At 44.7% G+C, this 14019-nt stretch overlaps 2 protein-coding genes across 2 annotated transcripts in view; both read left to right on the top strand.

The window, feature by feature from the left end:
* The first annotated feature begins 453 nt into the window (after positions 1-453).
* Positions 454-10878, top strand: trmt1l (tRNA methyltransferase 1-like). Its single transcript, XM_007569373.2, has 16 exons — positions 454-559; positions 1396-1500; positions 1593-1655; positions 2317-2430; positions 2502-2566; positions 3075-3231; positions 3303-3423; positions 3501-3580; positions 4844-5096; positions 5170-5382; positions 6189-6379; positions 7877-7943; positions 8012-8175; positions 8249-8314; positions 10243-10369; positions 10493-10878. Exons 1-16 carry the CDS (start codon positions 499-501, stop codon positions 10680-10682), a joined length of 2037 nt encoding a protein of 678 aa, XP_007569435.1. The 5' UTR covers positions 454-498; the 3' UTR covers positions 10683-10878.
* A 1140-nt stretch (positions 10879-12018) lies between these two features.
* LOC103149970 (protein Niban-like) overlaps positions 12019-14019 on the top strand; it is a 22373-nt gene continuing 20372 nt past the window's right edge. Inside the window, exons 1-2 of the mRNA XM_007569372.2 lie at positions 12019-12115; positions 12153-12306. Coding sequence (XP_007569434.1) covers positions 12252-12306 — 55 coding nt within the window. The 5' untranslated portion in view covers positions 12019-12115; positions 12153-12251. The remainder of the gene's footprint in view (positions 12116-12152; positions 12307-14019) is intronic.

The following is a 14019-nucleotide window of genomic DNA, read 5'->3' as shown; positions in this document are numbered from 1 at the left end:
GTCTTACGTCATCACGTCGAGTGTAAATGTAGCTTTCTGCCGGTTCTTCCTGCTTGTTTTTCTCCTTTCTTATTTGGGCTGACATTTAATTTAATGAAGCCGAATGTTCCATAGAGCTGTTCTCATGTCTGTGTTCTTATATCTTAGTGTTAAGTCTCATAAATTGTCTGGAATTTTGAATTGAATTTGGCGCCTTAAGATTACGCGTTAACTAACGGTCACTTTAGAAGCCCGCGCCGTTGATGCTCCGATTGAATAATAAAACGCCTCTTTTTTAAAATAAAGCCTTACCTGATAAAGTTAATTGCCATATAATTTCAAGATAGTATCTATACTATAATTTCGGCTATGATCATATTTACTTTACTGATTTAGGAAGTAAGTTTGAGGCACAATGTCTTTATTTGTGTTCTTCTGCGGACTCCGCTTCGGAGTTACGCAGTTTACGTACGTAACTCCGTACGTCAGAGCACTTCCTGGTTGCTGCTGCAGCTGGAAATGGCGGAGCTGAAAGAGGCGGTCGCTTCTCAGCAGCACCAGGAGGACAGAGGCATCAAACGTCAGTAAAACTGCGCCATTTTACCTTTTGTGCGCTCATTTTGCGGAGAAAAGGCGCGCTTTAAATGAATGCTTTAGACGCTGTTTTTGCTGCGCGGTGAATTTAGGAGGAATCTGAGTTTTTAAGTGCGCAGCGGGACGAGGGCCTCAGCGCGGAGCTCCGCCACTGGGCCTAAACAGTCAACAACAGGAGGGACGGAGGCTGGAGGCGCAGAGCCGGACGGCCAGCAGCGGATCTGCAGCTGCAGGCGTCAGTGAAGCGCTTTCCCCAGGATCAAATCAATATTATTATTATTATTATTATTATTATTATTATTATTATTATTATTTAATGCGAGGCGGTCTCACCACGGAGCTGCGCTGCAGGACCGCAGAGCCGCTGCGCTGAAAAGTGCGCACCTTTTCCAATTTACGCACAAAAACTTGACAAACCGAACTGGAGGGACTGATGGTAGAAAAATAAATCTGTGTTTTCCCAGTTTAATCCATATATTCGTTGGTTGGCATGAAATTCTGATATTAAAAAACAAAGTTGTGCATTAATTATTGCAATTCTAAGATATAAACAACCTTTTTTATTGTATTTACTAACTTTATTTCGCTGCTGCAGCAACAGGTGGGGGAGGGGTTTGTTAATCTCTGCTTTCCTCTTATTGTTCAGTTTTAGACCATAAACTGTTATATGTCATAGTTCCATGATAAAAATCTTAACATTCAACATTTAACAGGTCCATTCAGCTGAGAGTTTCTCATTCAGATTTTATTTTTAAAATATGATGACCTGGTATTTCTGTTTTATAAATTTTTTATTTTAATTTCTCCCGTCTGGATGTAAAGGTGATGAAGACACCGGAGAGGAAGACTCTGCCGGCTCGGCCCCCGCTGCAGGGCGGAGCGACGCTGCGGCTGACGGCGACTCCAAGCCTTCAACCACGACCCCTGGTAAGTCAGCCAACCGTCTGGTGTCACCGACTGGCTGGGAGCGCTGCAGACGCAGGACATAACGGAGTGTTGGGGTTTCCTCCTGCCTGCAGACAGACACATCTCCATCCAGACCAAACTGGAAGGACTGGAGATGCTGGTGGACCTTAATGGTGGTGAGTTCAGGTCCTCAGGAATTTCTCTGCCTTTCTTCTTCTTTTTATTCTCTATGGAGGAAAAAAACATGTGGATGTGGATAAAATTATTATTAGAAGTTGACTAAAATTACATAAGAATCATAAAAGGGGTTAAATTTAAAGTTTAATAGAGAAAATGATGCTGAAATAATCACGTTCAGGCTCTAACTCAAGAATTAAAGGGGCAGCGTTATGTGTTTTCCAGGCACTTGGCAAGTCAAGTCACTATGTTACCTTCAGTTTTTATGAAAACGCTATATATATCAAAAATGGCTTAAAAGAAATGTTACTTCCTGATTTAACACCTTGAAACTGGGCCTCTGTCTCTTATAATGAGCTCAGCAGTTCCAGCAGCTGTTTGCTAATTGCTGCTGGCTAGTCTGAAGGAGCTGAGTCGGGGAGGAGCTTTGCCTCGAAGGCGGGGCTAGGTCCACCCAGGTGTTTACCACAGCTGAATGGTTGCCATGGAGATCAAAGGATTTCTGAAACATGCTTGTTTCTAATGAGGGAAAAACTTTCTGACATGATGGAAACCTGAAAAAATGCTAAATTCCTCAAATCTAAACATATTTTATAAAATGCGGATGAAGAATAATTTTTCCAGCTGAATCCGGATGGTTTGTTCGTGTCTGTCCTCCAGCGGGCCGGAAGTCCTGCCCTCTGTGTCCGGAGGAGAAGTTTAAAGCGTGCTACAGCCACAAGCTGCGCCGGCACCTGCAGAACCTCCACTGGAAGGTCTATGTGGAGTTCAAAGGTAGGACAGCAGAGAGACGCAGCCCGGCAGCTTCAGCCTGATGCTGACCTTTGACCTCCGTCTCCCTGCAGGAAGCAGGATGTGCATCTGCCACCTGGCCTGCAGGAACCCCAAACCCAGCCTGAGCGGAGACCAGGTGAGGCGTTTCCCTCCACTCGTCGTCAGGATGGACGGTAGAACCATTTAAACTGGCGCTGGGACGCCATTTTCATTTCTAATCATGTTAATTGCAGGGTGTGTATTAATCAGTTTAATTTTAATAATCAAAATAAGCAACACTTCCAGTCAAAAAACATTTTGCTGCTAAATTATTGAATAAACATCCAATTAAACAAAATATTTACAGTTCAGCTCTCCAGGTTCTTCGGCCTTCAGAGCAAAGTGTTGCAGGAAGTTCTGATCCAGTTTGTTTAGGGACATTTGACCTAAACAAACTGGATCCAGAATGAAAGATATCAGCAGATTGAAGGTCACATAAAAACCTGCCCAGCAAACAGAAGCACGTTTTTTTATCTGTATAACAAACTTTAAGAGAAACGTCATTCTGTTCGCTGATGACAGCGATCTAAAACACAACTTCAATAGAAAAATGCCACCAAACTTTGAGAAGTCCCTGAAGCGGACTGGGTTCTGTCCGTCTCCAGGTGTCGGGTCGACACATGGCCCACTTCCACTGCGTGGTGTGTTCGGTCACCATCGCCCGGAAGACGGACATGATCAGCCACCTGAAGCGCCACTTCAACAAGGGAGAGACGGAGGCCAGCTACCCCGGCGGCTCAGACGCTCAGATGGACGAGCCCGGTGAGCGCCGCCGTCACAGCGAGCCTGACGGAGGCGGACGCTTCGCTCACGATCCCGTTTCTCATCCGCAGCGCCTTCGGGTCAGGCCTACGAGATCCTGAAGGAGCTGGGGACCAACGTCCAGCTGCTGCCGAACCACAGCACCCCGATGAAGAGCGACACGTACTTCAACCGGAAGATGAAGACCAACAGGTGGAGACGGGTGACGCCGCGTCTGTTTCTGAGTGAAAAGCATCGGCTGAAGCTGAAGCTGCGTGTTTGTGTTGCAGGCAGCTGGTGTTCTGTTCGCTCGCGGTTCTGGCCGAGGAGAGGAACCCGCTGGAGTGTCTGGATGCTTTTGGAGCCACAGGTGAGACGAGATGAAACAGAAAAACGCTGATCTGGACAGAGACCAGCAGTTAACACTTTTAACAAACTCTCACACCACGAACTTAAAAATGTCCCACAATGACAAAATCTTTACTTATACAACAGGAAATGAAGCTACTAGTTACTTAACCCTCATTGATGGGTAGGATAGACCTGCCTTTGTTCTGAGAAACTGAAGATTTGTCCTGCAGACATGAATCCTCTCTTCATCTAAGCATTCCTGCTGTTTTTCCTTCCACTGATATCTTCAGCTTTTCCTTTGAGTGAGCCGGTCTTAAGCCACTTATCCATTATTATTTTTAAACACAACAAATACATGCAGTACCTTGTGGACCAGTAGGGGGCGCCTGCAGCCCACAGCCTGACGTCCAGCAAACTGTCTTCATGTGAAGAATCAATCATTAGGGTCAGTGCTGTGAGGAAGAGGTCCTCTGTTTTTGGTTTGATGATCAGAGTAAATCAAAAACTGTTTTCAAATGATTATTTTATTCATTAAAGGAAAATGGATCATCCAAACCAAACTGAGCTTAGATGGAAAAAGTACCTGAAAACTGGCAGCATCAGCTGTTTGTGATAACTGGGAATAAGTCTTTTACTTTGGAGGAACGGTGACTCTTTCTGTGTTCCAGAACTTATTTAATTCAGCCACTTTGGAGAGTTTTCAGGTCAGACTGTTCAGCTCTATTTCATTTATTTCTACAGCGCCGTTTCACAACAAATGTCTGGAGGCACTTTACGAAAACCCTCATTTCAATCCAATCACACATCAGTGCATTAACGTCAGTTTATTATTCAAATTAGTTCAAAAAGTTTCTATGGAAACTCGGCAGAGCATCGAGTCGTTACCTGGCAGCATTCACTCCTCCGGGACCAGCAGGGGGCGCCAACAAGCCGTCCTACGGCGCATGCACGCAGCGACAGTGGAGAGGAAAACCTTATGATGACTTTCTGAAGGCAGAGTTTCAGAAAGAGCAGGAGCTTCTTAAAGAGACAGAGGCCCAATTCCAAGACATTAAAACAGGAAGTCAAAATTCTTTTAAGTCAAATAGCATTTTTATAAAAACTGAAGGAAACATGGTTGCTAAAGGGCCTGAAAAACAAAAGCTACGGCCCCTTTAATACACCCCACTGTAAAACAGGCCGGTGTCCGGCTCTGTGCTGCTCGGTGGAACGAGGTTCTGGAGTAAATGACCTTTGGGTCGGAGTACGGAGGAGTAACTGAGTGGGTTCTGCTGCTCCTCAGGCATCATGGGCCTCCAGTGGGCCAAACACCTGCGTAGCACCGTCAGAGTGACCATAACAGACATCAGCGACACCTGCGTCAAAATGATCAGAGAGAACTGCCAGCTGAACAACATCCGGGCCGACGGCGGCTCCCGAGGGCCGCGGGGCCCCGACAGGGCCGGCTGCGAGCCGGAGACGGCCCCCGTCGCCACAGTGGAGGTCGCCAAGATGGACGCTAATGTCATCATGCATCTGCGGCCGTTTGACTACATGTAGGTTGACCTTTAAACCCATCCTGAAGTGTCTGATGTCAGTCGTAAAATGCTCTGACCTTTAACCTTCCAGCCACCTGGATCCTTTCGGCACGGCCGTGAACTACCTGGATGCTGCCTTCAGAAACGTCCGGAACCTCGGCATCATCTCTGTGACGTCCACGGACACGGGCTCGCTCTACGCCAAGTCGCCCAACGTCACGCTGCGCCACTACGGCTGCCACATCGTACGCACCGAGTACTACAAAGAGCTGGCAGCCCGCATGGTGGTCGCCACGGTAGCCAGGTAGGCCGCCCTGCTAACGCTAACAGGCCTAACGCTCAACGCAGATCAATCCAACTACCTGTGCTGACCTAAAAGCCTCTCAGAGTTCACAGCAGCCGTTATGCATCGACACGCAGGGGGCAACAAACAGCGAAAGATGAGGTTTCCATGGCAGCAGACAGCAACAACAGTTTAACATTTTTAATCTTCCTGGTGTTGCGTTGTTTCTCGCCCACATGTTCATGTCTAAGTGTACTCGGTCACAAATTCACATAACGAATTTCGCCAGTCGCTCGTCTGGATGAGGACAAGCGACTTTCGCCTCATCGCTCAAGTTCCACAGGAAATAAGTGGAGAGTTTCTAATTTAACGTTTAAACCAAAATGGCTTCCTTTAAACCTTTCTGAATATAAAAACCTGGAAAACCGAGAATCTTTAGACACGTTTGAGTTAATAAAACATTTAGGCGGTTTTTGATATGGGCTGTATGGGCAGTGGCCCGGGGTGGCATCAGAAAGGGGCGGCAGGATGACGTATCGTTTCCTTCTGCTTGCTTGAGTCGTGGAGTAAGTTTCCCTTTGCTGCTGTTCTGGGAGACTTTACCTGTTTTCTGCTGTGAAATCAGATAATTGGATTTTAATTGGTCGGAGTGCGGCAGGAAGGTCCATCACCGCTGCCTGCAAATTTATATTTCCAGTTTACAAAATTAGACATAGTGATTAATGACAGCGCTGCAGTGTGATTAATCTGACCATAATTTAAATGGACTGTTGTTCTTAATGAAGACTTTAAGCCGTTCAGTGAGTTGTTCCTGTGACGTCCTGCAGGGCGGCGGCGCGCTGTAACAAAGGCATCGAGGTTCTGCTGGCCGTGGCTGTGGAGCACTTTGTGCTGGTGGTGGTGAGGGTCCTCAGGGGCCCGACCCAAGCAGACGAGTCGGCCAAGAAGCTCCGCAAACTGGTCCACTGCCAGTGGTGCGAGGAGAGAGTGTTCCTGAAACTGGGCAACATGGTGGACGGTGAGCTGCGTTCAAACTGTCGACGACTCGCTGCTGCACACCTTAAATCAGATAAATGAAACTCTGACGCTTCACCTTTTGCTCCAAATAGAAAATTATTGTTTTATCTCAGTTCAGTCAAAAAGGAGTTGGATATAATTGTGCAGAAAACGAGCATCGTTCAGATGTAGCTGCTGTTGGAAAAATGTTGTTAAATTGATATTTATATGTGTAAAATACATTTTTCCTCATAACCTGCTGTTAGTAAAATATATTTAGTTTTTGTTAAGCTTGCTTCGTAAAAGTTAGTTCTTCTTATTCAGTCCAGCTAAATTTACTCTGATTGTCTTAGATTATGTTAGCTTGTTCTAATCTATCTTATCTTAGAATCTAAGCTGACAGATCTATGCTAATGCAGAAATGACACATCAGTCACACTGTGTGCAAAATACACATTTTCTCATTTATTTAGTGCACAGGTGTCAAACTCCAGTCCTGGGGGGCCGCTGCCCCTGCAGCTTTTAGATGAGCCTCTGCTGCACCACCTGAAGAGAATAATGAGGTCATTAAGGCTGTGGAGAAATGATCTGCACCAGGAGGAGGAAATGAAGCCGTTTCATTCCAGTGTTTTCTACCTGTGGCTCATCTAGAAACTGCAGGACAGCAGAGGGCTGGAGTTTGACTCCCTGATTTAGTGGCACAAACATTTGTCCCCGTTTTTCTCTAACAGGGATCAGTTTACAATCAGATCACAAGCTGTGCCTGCTAGCTTGTTTTAATGTGGTCCATCTTTAAGGGAAACTTAGCTTAATTAATTTTAGCTTATATTATTGACTTGATTTCTTTGATTAGTTTGATTTTTGTGTTTAGTTTCTTTTATTAGCATCTGGAGCAGAGTTTCTCCACCCTGCTCCTCAGACCTCCTCCATGTTTCAGCTGTTTCCCTTCTGCCACCTGGATTGTATCTCTGGGTGATTAACAGGATCTGCAGCTCCTGATGGTCCTGCAGTCATTTGGATCAGCTGTTCTGGAACAGAGGCTCATCTAGAACATGCAGAGCAGGGGGGCTGAGGACCAGGTGGAGAAACACTGGGCTAGAGGATCATAACTTAGCTCAGTGATTAGCATTACCATAGCATCGTTTAAGTTAGATTCACTTTAACTTCAGTGTTTGTGTAGCTTAGCTTTTTTTAAGCTTAGCTTAAAGTTTTTTGTTTCTAATTTTGCTTCATCTTAACCTAACTTCTTGGAATATGTTGGTTTTGTTTTAGTGAAACTTTAATGGCACATTGTCATGTGGCGTCTCATTTATTTTATTTTAGCATAGCTTGGTGTAATTAGCTTAGACTCATTTAGCTGGATTTAGCTTAGAATAAATGATATTAGATGATGTTAATGTAATCTTTTACGTTGTGTAGAAGCCAGTAAGGTTTGCTTTTCCCAGACAATTTTTGCTGCGTTAGGAGGAAACTAACTTTGACCTGCAGGATAAATTCTGTTCCAACTCCTTTTCTTCAGACACCGTTCCCTGTAACTGTCATGGAAGTCTGCCTGGAAAGACGGCGGTGCAGCTGGGACCTCTGTGGTAAAAATCAGGGACCATAAATTAAAACTGAGAGTTTCTTTCTAAGTATAACCCGGCTGTGTTTGCAGGGCCGGGCCTCTGTTCAACACCGGCTTCCTGAGGAGGATGCTGTCTGCCGCCGTGCAGCACAGCATGGACGACATCCAGCCGCTCGTCAAAACGCTCATCTGCGAGTCCGAGTGCACCACGCTCAAGTCGCTGGTGCACGGGTCGTCAGTGCTCAGTAACCAGGGTAACCGCCTCAGCTCCGACGCCGCCTGCTGCACCTGCAGCATAAAACGCTGAATGTTGTGTTTGTGCTGCAGTGGAGTGTGGAGTCGTCATCAAGACGCTGCAGAGCGGAGAGGATGGAGGTCCAGCTGATCAGGCCGGTCAGTTTCTCTGCTTTTAACTCCGTCTGCACAGGAAGCAGCAGCTGTAACCTAAACCGCAGTGGTTCTGTTTGTCCTGTAGAGGGCAGTGTTGGAGAATTTACAGCTAAATGTTTTCCTGCAAACTAAAAGTTTCAGGGTTTTTACCAAAACTCTGCATGATGCATGCTGACTCAGTGAAACTTCTGCAATCATAACTCAGACTGCTGAACATTAATCGTTCAGTTTTTATTTTTTTAGTTTGGACAACCATCTTAAATTCAGTGAATAATAATAATAATCATGTAAATAATATTTCTAACACATAACTGTGAATAAGAAACAACATTGAATATCTGTACAGGATTGACCTTCTGTTTAAAATACCTCTACAGTCAGGATGGGTTTTATTTCCCCAAAAAATCACTTTTTAAAAATAGTTCTAACAAAATTTTCCACATTTTCTGCTTTTTATTTGGCCAAATATGTAGAGATTTGTTTCCTTTTTAAACAGTCACCAGAATACAAAATATTTATGTATAAAATCCCACAGTATGTTTTGTGCATCAAATAAAAATGTAAAATAATTTTGCCAACAAGAAAACAGATAAAAATGAAAAACTGCTGTGGTTCAACAGAACATCAGGTTTATAAGATGTTAAAGTTTTTCCTTTGCAGTTTTTAAGAACTCAAACATTATGTGCAAAACTAAGAATCTTGTTTTAATATAAGAGGAAATCTTTATATTTAAATGCTCGATCATAAAAAACTGGATAAAGTAAAAGCTTGTGCTCATTTGTTCATCGTTTCTGTCCGTCTCATCGCCACTGAGGTGAAAACCGCCTCAGTGTTTCTCTTTTGCTTCATGTTGGACATTAAAGTTTAGCCAAATCTGCAGCAGCAACTTCAAACGAGGCGATTCGGTTTCTGTGAATCTGCTGAGCTGAACTTTGGTTTTCTGCAAATGAAACAACTTGAAACAATCTGACTCCTTCTCACAATCCAGCATTGTTCTCTGACTGGAGTCAATGTGTCTCTTCCTGCAGAAAAAGCTTCAACATTTCATGACTCGACTGAACCGATCGCTCAGGTTTCCTCTGAACATCTGCAGACCTCCAACACTTAGAACGCTTTCATCTGGAAAGTTTCTCATCTTTTCATTTAGAATCTATTTTTACATTTCGCTTTGATCTTAGCTGAGATATCCAGCTCTTTTCCAGCTGCACATTTCTTTAGTTAACTCTAGTCGTCTTTAGTTAACACTAGTCGTCTTTAGTTAACTAGTCGTCTTTAGTTAACTATAGTCGTCTTTAGTTAACTAGTCGTCTTTAGTTAAGTTTGTTGGTAACAAGCCGTTTCATCCATGCAGTGATTCTTAAGCCTGTTTAAGTTTAACAGGTTCAGTCCTACAGCAGTTTAATACTTAGATTTCACTTAAGTTTTATTTTACCGATTTGTAATCATGTATTGTCATGTTAAATTCATGTAAATTATACTTATTTCATTTTATTTATTTCAACAGGTTTTTAAAACAATCAGGACAGGAGGAAAATAACCAGAACAAATAATTAGCTCAGCGTTTCTCTTCTGTTTGAAATTTAATCCAACATCTTTTCTCAATTTAATGAGATATTACTTACAATAATTATCAGAAATTTGTAATAAAACCATGTTCAGATATTCTTATGCTTGTTCAATATGCTGTGTTAAAGAACCAACAAATTATGTTACATGAATAAAATTACAAACTATAATAAAAAAGACAAGAAAATCTACAGACCCAAGATAAGAAAAACAATAATAATAATGACAGAATAATTATCAAGTCTTTGCCAATGTGCAACTATAAATCCCTCATAATCTGAGTTATGTAACGGTGAGATAATAATCTTCTAATAATGGTAATGTAGATGTAAATGAGTGGCAGCATAACGTTTGTGTTCCTGCAGGGAAAAGGAAAAGCGGGGAGGATTGTGGGAACGTTGTGAAGAAGCTGAAGCCGGACGCGTCTCTGGATCATCCTGCCTTCTACTACAGCATCCACCGGCACAGCATCCGCCGCATGAACATGCCCAAGTGAGTCCGGCGCCGGGCCGACGGGACGCTGCTGCTTTTCACTCCATTGAAAACCCAGCCGGCTCGTTTCAGAACCCGACCCGGTCCCGCCCATCTGACGGTTCTGCTGCTCTGCCTTCACAGGTTGAACAAGTTCCTGCAGTACCTGACGGAGGCCGGCTTCAGGGTGAGCCGGACCCACTTCGACCCGACCGGGGTCCGGACCGACGCCACGCTGCAGCAGTTTAAGTCCGTCCTCACCAAGTACAGCGTACCGACCGGAACCAACACCGGCGCCGGCCAGAGCACCGCGAGCTCCGAGAAGGCGGTCTGAGCCGGGGCGACGCTCCGCTCCCTGACCCGGTCCTGACCCGGTCCTGACCCGGTTCTAACTGCACTGATGGACCTTTATTAGAGCACAAACTGATGAGAATCTATTTAATTTACCTAAAAACAGTATTTTAATCGTTTCTCCTTTTTACCTTAATTTGTCTCTTTAGATCCAGAATAAAAATCTTTTCTGAAAATAATTTTTTTGCAGCTGTTTCATACGGAGCCTCCAGGGAACATGGGAAAAATTATTTTTCTTTTGCGTTCCCTCGCAATAATCTACTGATCAGTTCATGCGCCATGACTGATACCGTCAGTCTTTCTTACGGGCCGCCGTACTTCCTGTTTTAATATAAGATTATGTAAAGGTTTCTCCGTGAATGTTAATATCTCGTTGTGAAATATGACATTTTATCTCTTTTTCTTTAGCACCACAAACCTGATATAAACAGAAACTTTCCATAAATGGGAAAGAAATAAAAATACATCATAATTTCTGAGTTATCGCGGTTAATCAGGCATCTGATTGTCTGGTTTAAAGTGCTGCTTTCAGTGCCGTCAGCCTGAACAGACATAAACATGCAGTAAATAAATCGATTTTCAGTTTTTTGCACCAAAGAGTTAATAAACATGTTTCACTGAGGCTCTATAAGAGCAATATGAATGAAATGAGTAATTATTGATATGACAGGAGCAGCGGCTTTGACACCTGGTGGTGGGCGTGTCGATGTGGGCGTGACGTCACAGGTATGAATGGGAAGGTGACGCTGCTGGCTCTGTGTGTGAGGAGGCGGGGGTCAGTCCTCACAAAGGTTGGAGCATGATAATAAAAATGAAATAAATCGATAATTGTGACAGAACAAAGGTTTGGAGTTGATTGATACAGATGAGATTCCCTGACATCCTACATTTCCCACAATGCAACCTGCCTGTTAGTGAACCTGCTTTGTTTTTCTCTGCAGGGTTTTTATTTATGTATCTGAGAACAGATTCAGTTTATGATGATCTGTAGTTTTAAGTTATCAGGTTTAGTTGAAAATATTTAACAATATTATCGTTTATCACAATTACTGGGACAATTTATCGTCCTGTAAAATGATCGTGTCAGAAACAAGCAAGTTTCAGCTGTTCCTCCATTTAACGCTAATATAAACTAACCAATCACAAGCTTTCAAACCTATGACATCATCAGCTGGGAATTCCCAAACTGTTCAAAGCCTCCTGTATGTAAACTTCTGGATTTAAGGAGGATGATGAAGGCTGAGCTGGATTATTTTATATTCCGGGATTATAATCTTTGTTTCTGGTTGAATTTTATTTAGATGAAAAATTTAGATGATAAACCTGCGGTGACCATCAGGAACCTGCAGGTTTGAAAAGGAAAACTGGTTTTCTGCGTCCCTGAACGATCCTCCAGGAGGAGGAGGAGGAGGAGCAGTAGCAGAAAGAGGAGGAGGAGCAGGATGAAGAGCAGGAGGAGGAGACACCCTCCTCTTCCTCTCCGCAGAGCCGCTGATCCAGTTCGCACCTGCGGCCCGAGTCTACCTGTGGATCCGGCAGCAGCAGCAGCAGCATGGGGGTCTCCGCGTCCAGCCTGCTGGATGAAGCCAAGTCCGCCTACATCAGAGGTAAGACCCGGGGGCCGCGGACTCTCACCGGGCGCAGGGGAACCTGGACCGGCCTGCACTAAGAACAAAGTTCTGGTCTGCGCGGATCGGTGAAATCAGAGCACTGGATCAGAGTAAACCTGCCGCTGGTTTTCATCCAGAGGGACCGGCTCGGTTCTGGTTCTGCTTGTGTTTTTCCACGGAGGAACTTCCCGAACCGTGCGGGTCTGCTGCGGTGATCTGCTGGAAGCATCGGGTGACTCCGGGCTTCCTGCGGGGATGTGCGTGGCTCTGGGCGTGTCTGCGGTGACGGCTGGCTTAATGTGCTGATTACCTGAGCCGCAGGTGCAGGAACAGCTGGTGTTCCGGTTCGGATCAGGCTGGGTTTACTGGGAGAACCTCAGCAGGAGTTCGGAGGTTCCGCGGTCCATTCTGGCGGTTCTGCTGCAGAGAAATAATTTGACCCAGTTCAGTCATTCTTCTCACGGTTCGGAGTTTTTTTCTGACTTATTCAGTGAAAAAGGATCATTTCTGTGGAGAAAATGTTCAGGAGAGAAACGGACTTCCTTTATGGAGGGAGGACTGGTTCTGGTTCAGGTTCAGGTCTGGTTCTGGTTCAGGTTCTGGTTCAGGTTCTGGTTCTGGTTCGGGTCTGGTTCTGGTTCAGGTTCTGGTTCAGGTTCTGGTTCTAGTTTGGTTCTGGTCTGGTTCAGGTCTAGTTCTGGTTCTGGTCTGGTTCAGGTCTAGTTCAGGTTCTGGTCTGGTTCAGGTCTAGTTCAGGTCTGGTTCTGGTTCAGGTTCAGGTCTGGTTCTGGTTCAGGTTCAGGTTCATGTTCTGGTTCCGGTCTGGTTCAGGTTCAGGTCTAGTTCTGGTTCAGGTTCTGGTACTGGTACTGGTTCATGTTCTGGTTCATGTTCTGGTTCTGGTTCCGGTCTGGTTCAGGTTCAGGTCTAGTTCTGATCAGGTTCTGGTTCTGGTCTGGTTCCAGTCTGGTTCAGGTCTGGTTCAGGTCTGGTTCTGGTTCTGGTTCGGGTCAGGTTCTGATCAGGTTCTGGTTCAGGTCTGGTTAAGGTCTGGTTCTGGTTCTGGTTTTGGTTCGGGTCAGGTTCTGATCAGGTTCTGGTTCGGGTCAGGTTCTGATCAGGTTCTGGTTCGGGTCTGGTTCAGGTCTGGTTCAGCTTCTGGTTCTGGTTCGGGTCAGGTTCTGATCAGGTTCTGGTTCTGGTTTGGTTCAGGTTCTGATCAGGTTCTGGTTCGGGTCTGGTTCAGGTCTGGTTCAGCTTCTGGTTCTGGTTCGGTTCAGGTTCTGATCAGGTTCTGGTTCTGGTCTGGTTCCAGAGGCTCATGCCTGGAATAGGTCCAAATGGAGACGCCAGTGGCTGAACAGCCATCAGATTGCAGGTCAAATGGGAGAAACTCAGACAGAGATGATCTGCTGGACCGAAAGGTCACAGCCGCTTTAGGGTCATCGGGGTCAGCAGATCAAAATTGCAACTTGAAATCTTGAAAAAATAAATTTGTTTAATAAACAGCCAACTTAAAAAGAAAGTCCCGTTTTTCTATCAAATGTTTTTGCGCTACGATTACATGTTTCTGTTTGTTTTTCAGCAGTATTGAAATGAGTTTATTTACAAAACTACAACTTTTGGAATCAAATGAGTCACGTGATCAACAACCGGATGTTACTACTGACAAGAACTACGAAGACGACAGGAAGTGGCAGCTCGATGATT

Source organism: Poecilia formosa, unplaced genomic scaffold, assembly GCF_000485575.1.
Source record: "Poecilia formosa unplaced genomic scaffold, Poecilia_formosa-5.1.2 Scaffold240, whole genome shotgun sequence".
Lineage (NCBI taxonomy): Eukaryota > Metazoa > Chordata > Actinopteri > Cyprinodontiformes > Poeciliidae > Poecilia > Poecilia formosa.
The sequence above is the reverse complement of the archived record's forward strand: the minus strand, read 5'-3'. Positions and strand labels throughout refer to the sequence as shown.

Bases quoted from the DNA above. Each gene is read 5' to 3' on its own strand.
- trmt1l (XM_007569373.2), top strand. From the start codon at position 499: ATGGCGGAGCTGAAAGAGGCGGTCGCTTCTCAGCAGCACCAGGAGGAC. The intron at 1,501-1,592 runs GTAAGTCAGCCA...TCCTGCCTGCAG, and splicing joins GCCTTCAACCACGACCCCTG to ACAGACACATCTCCATCCAG. The intron at 3,581-4,843 runs GTGAGACGAGAT...GCTGCTCCTCAG, and splicing joins GGATGCTTTTGGAGCCACAG to GCATCATGGGCCTCCAGTGG.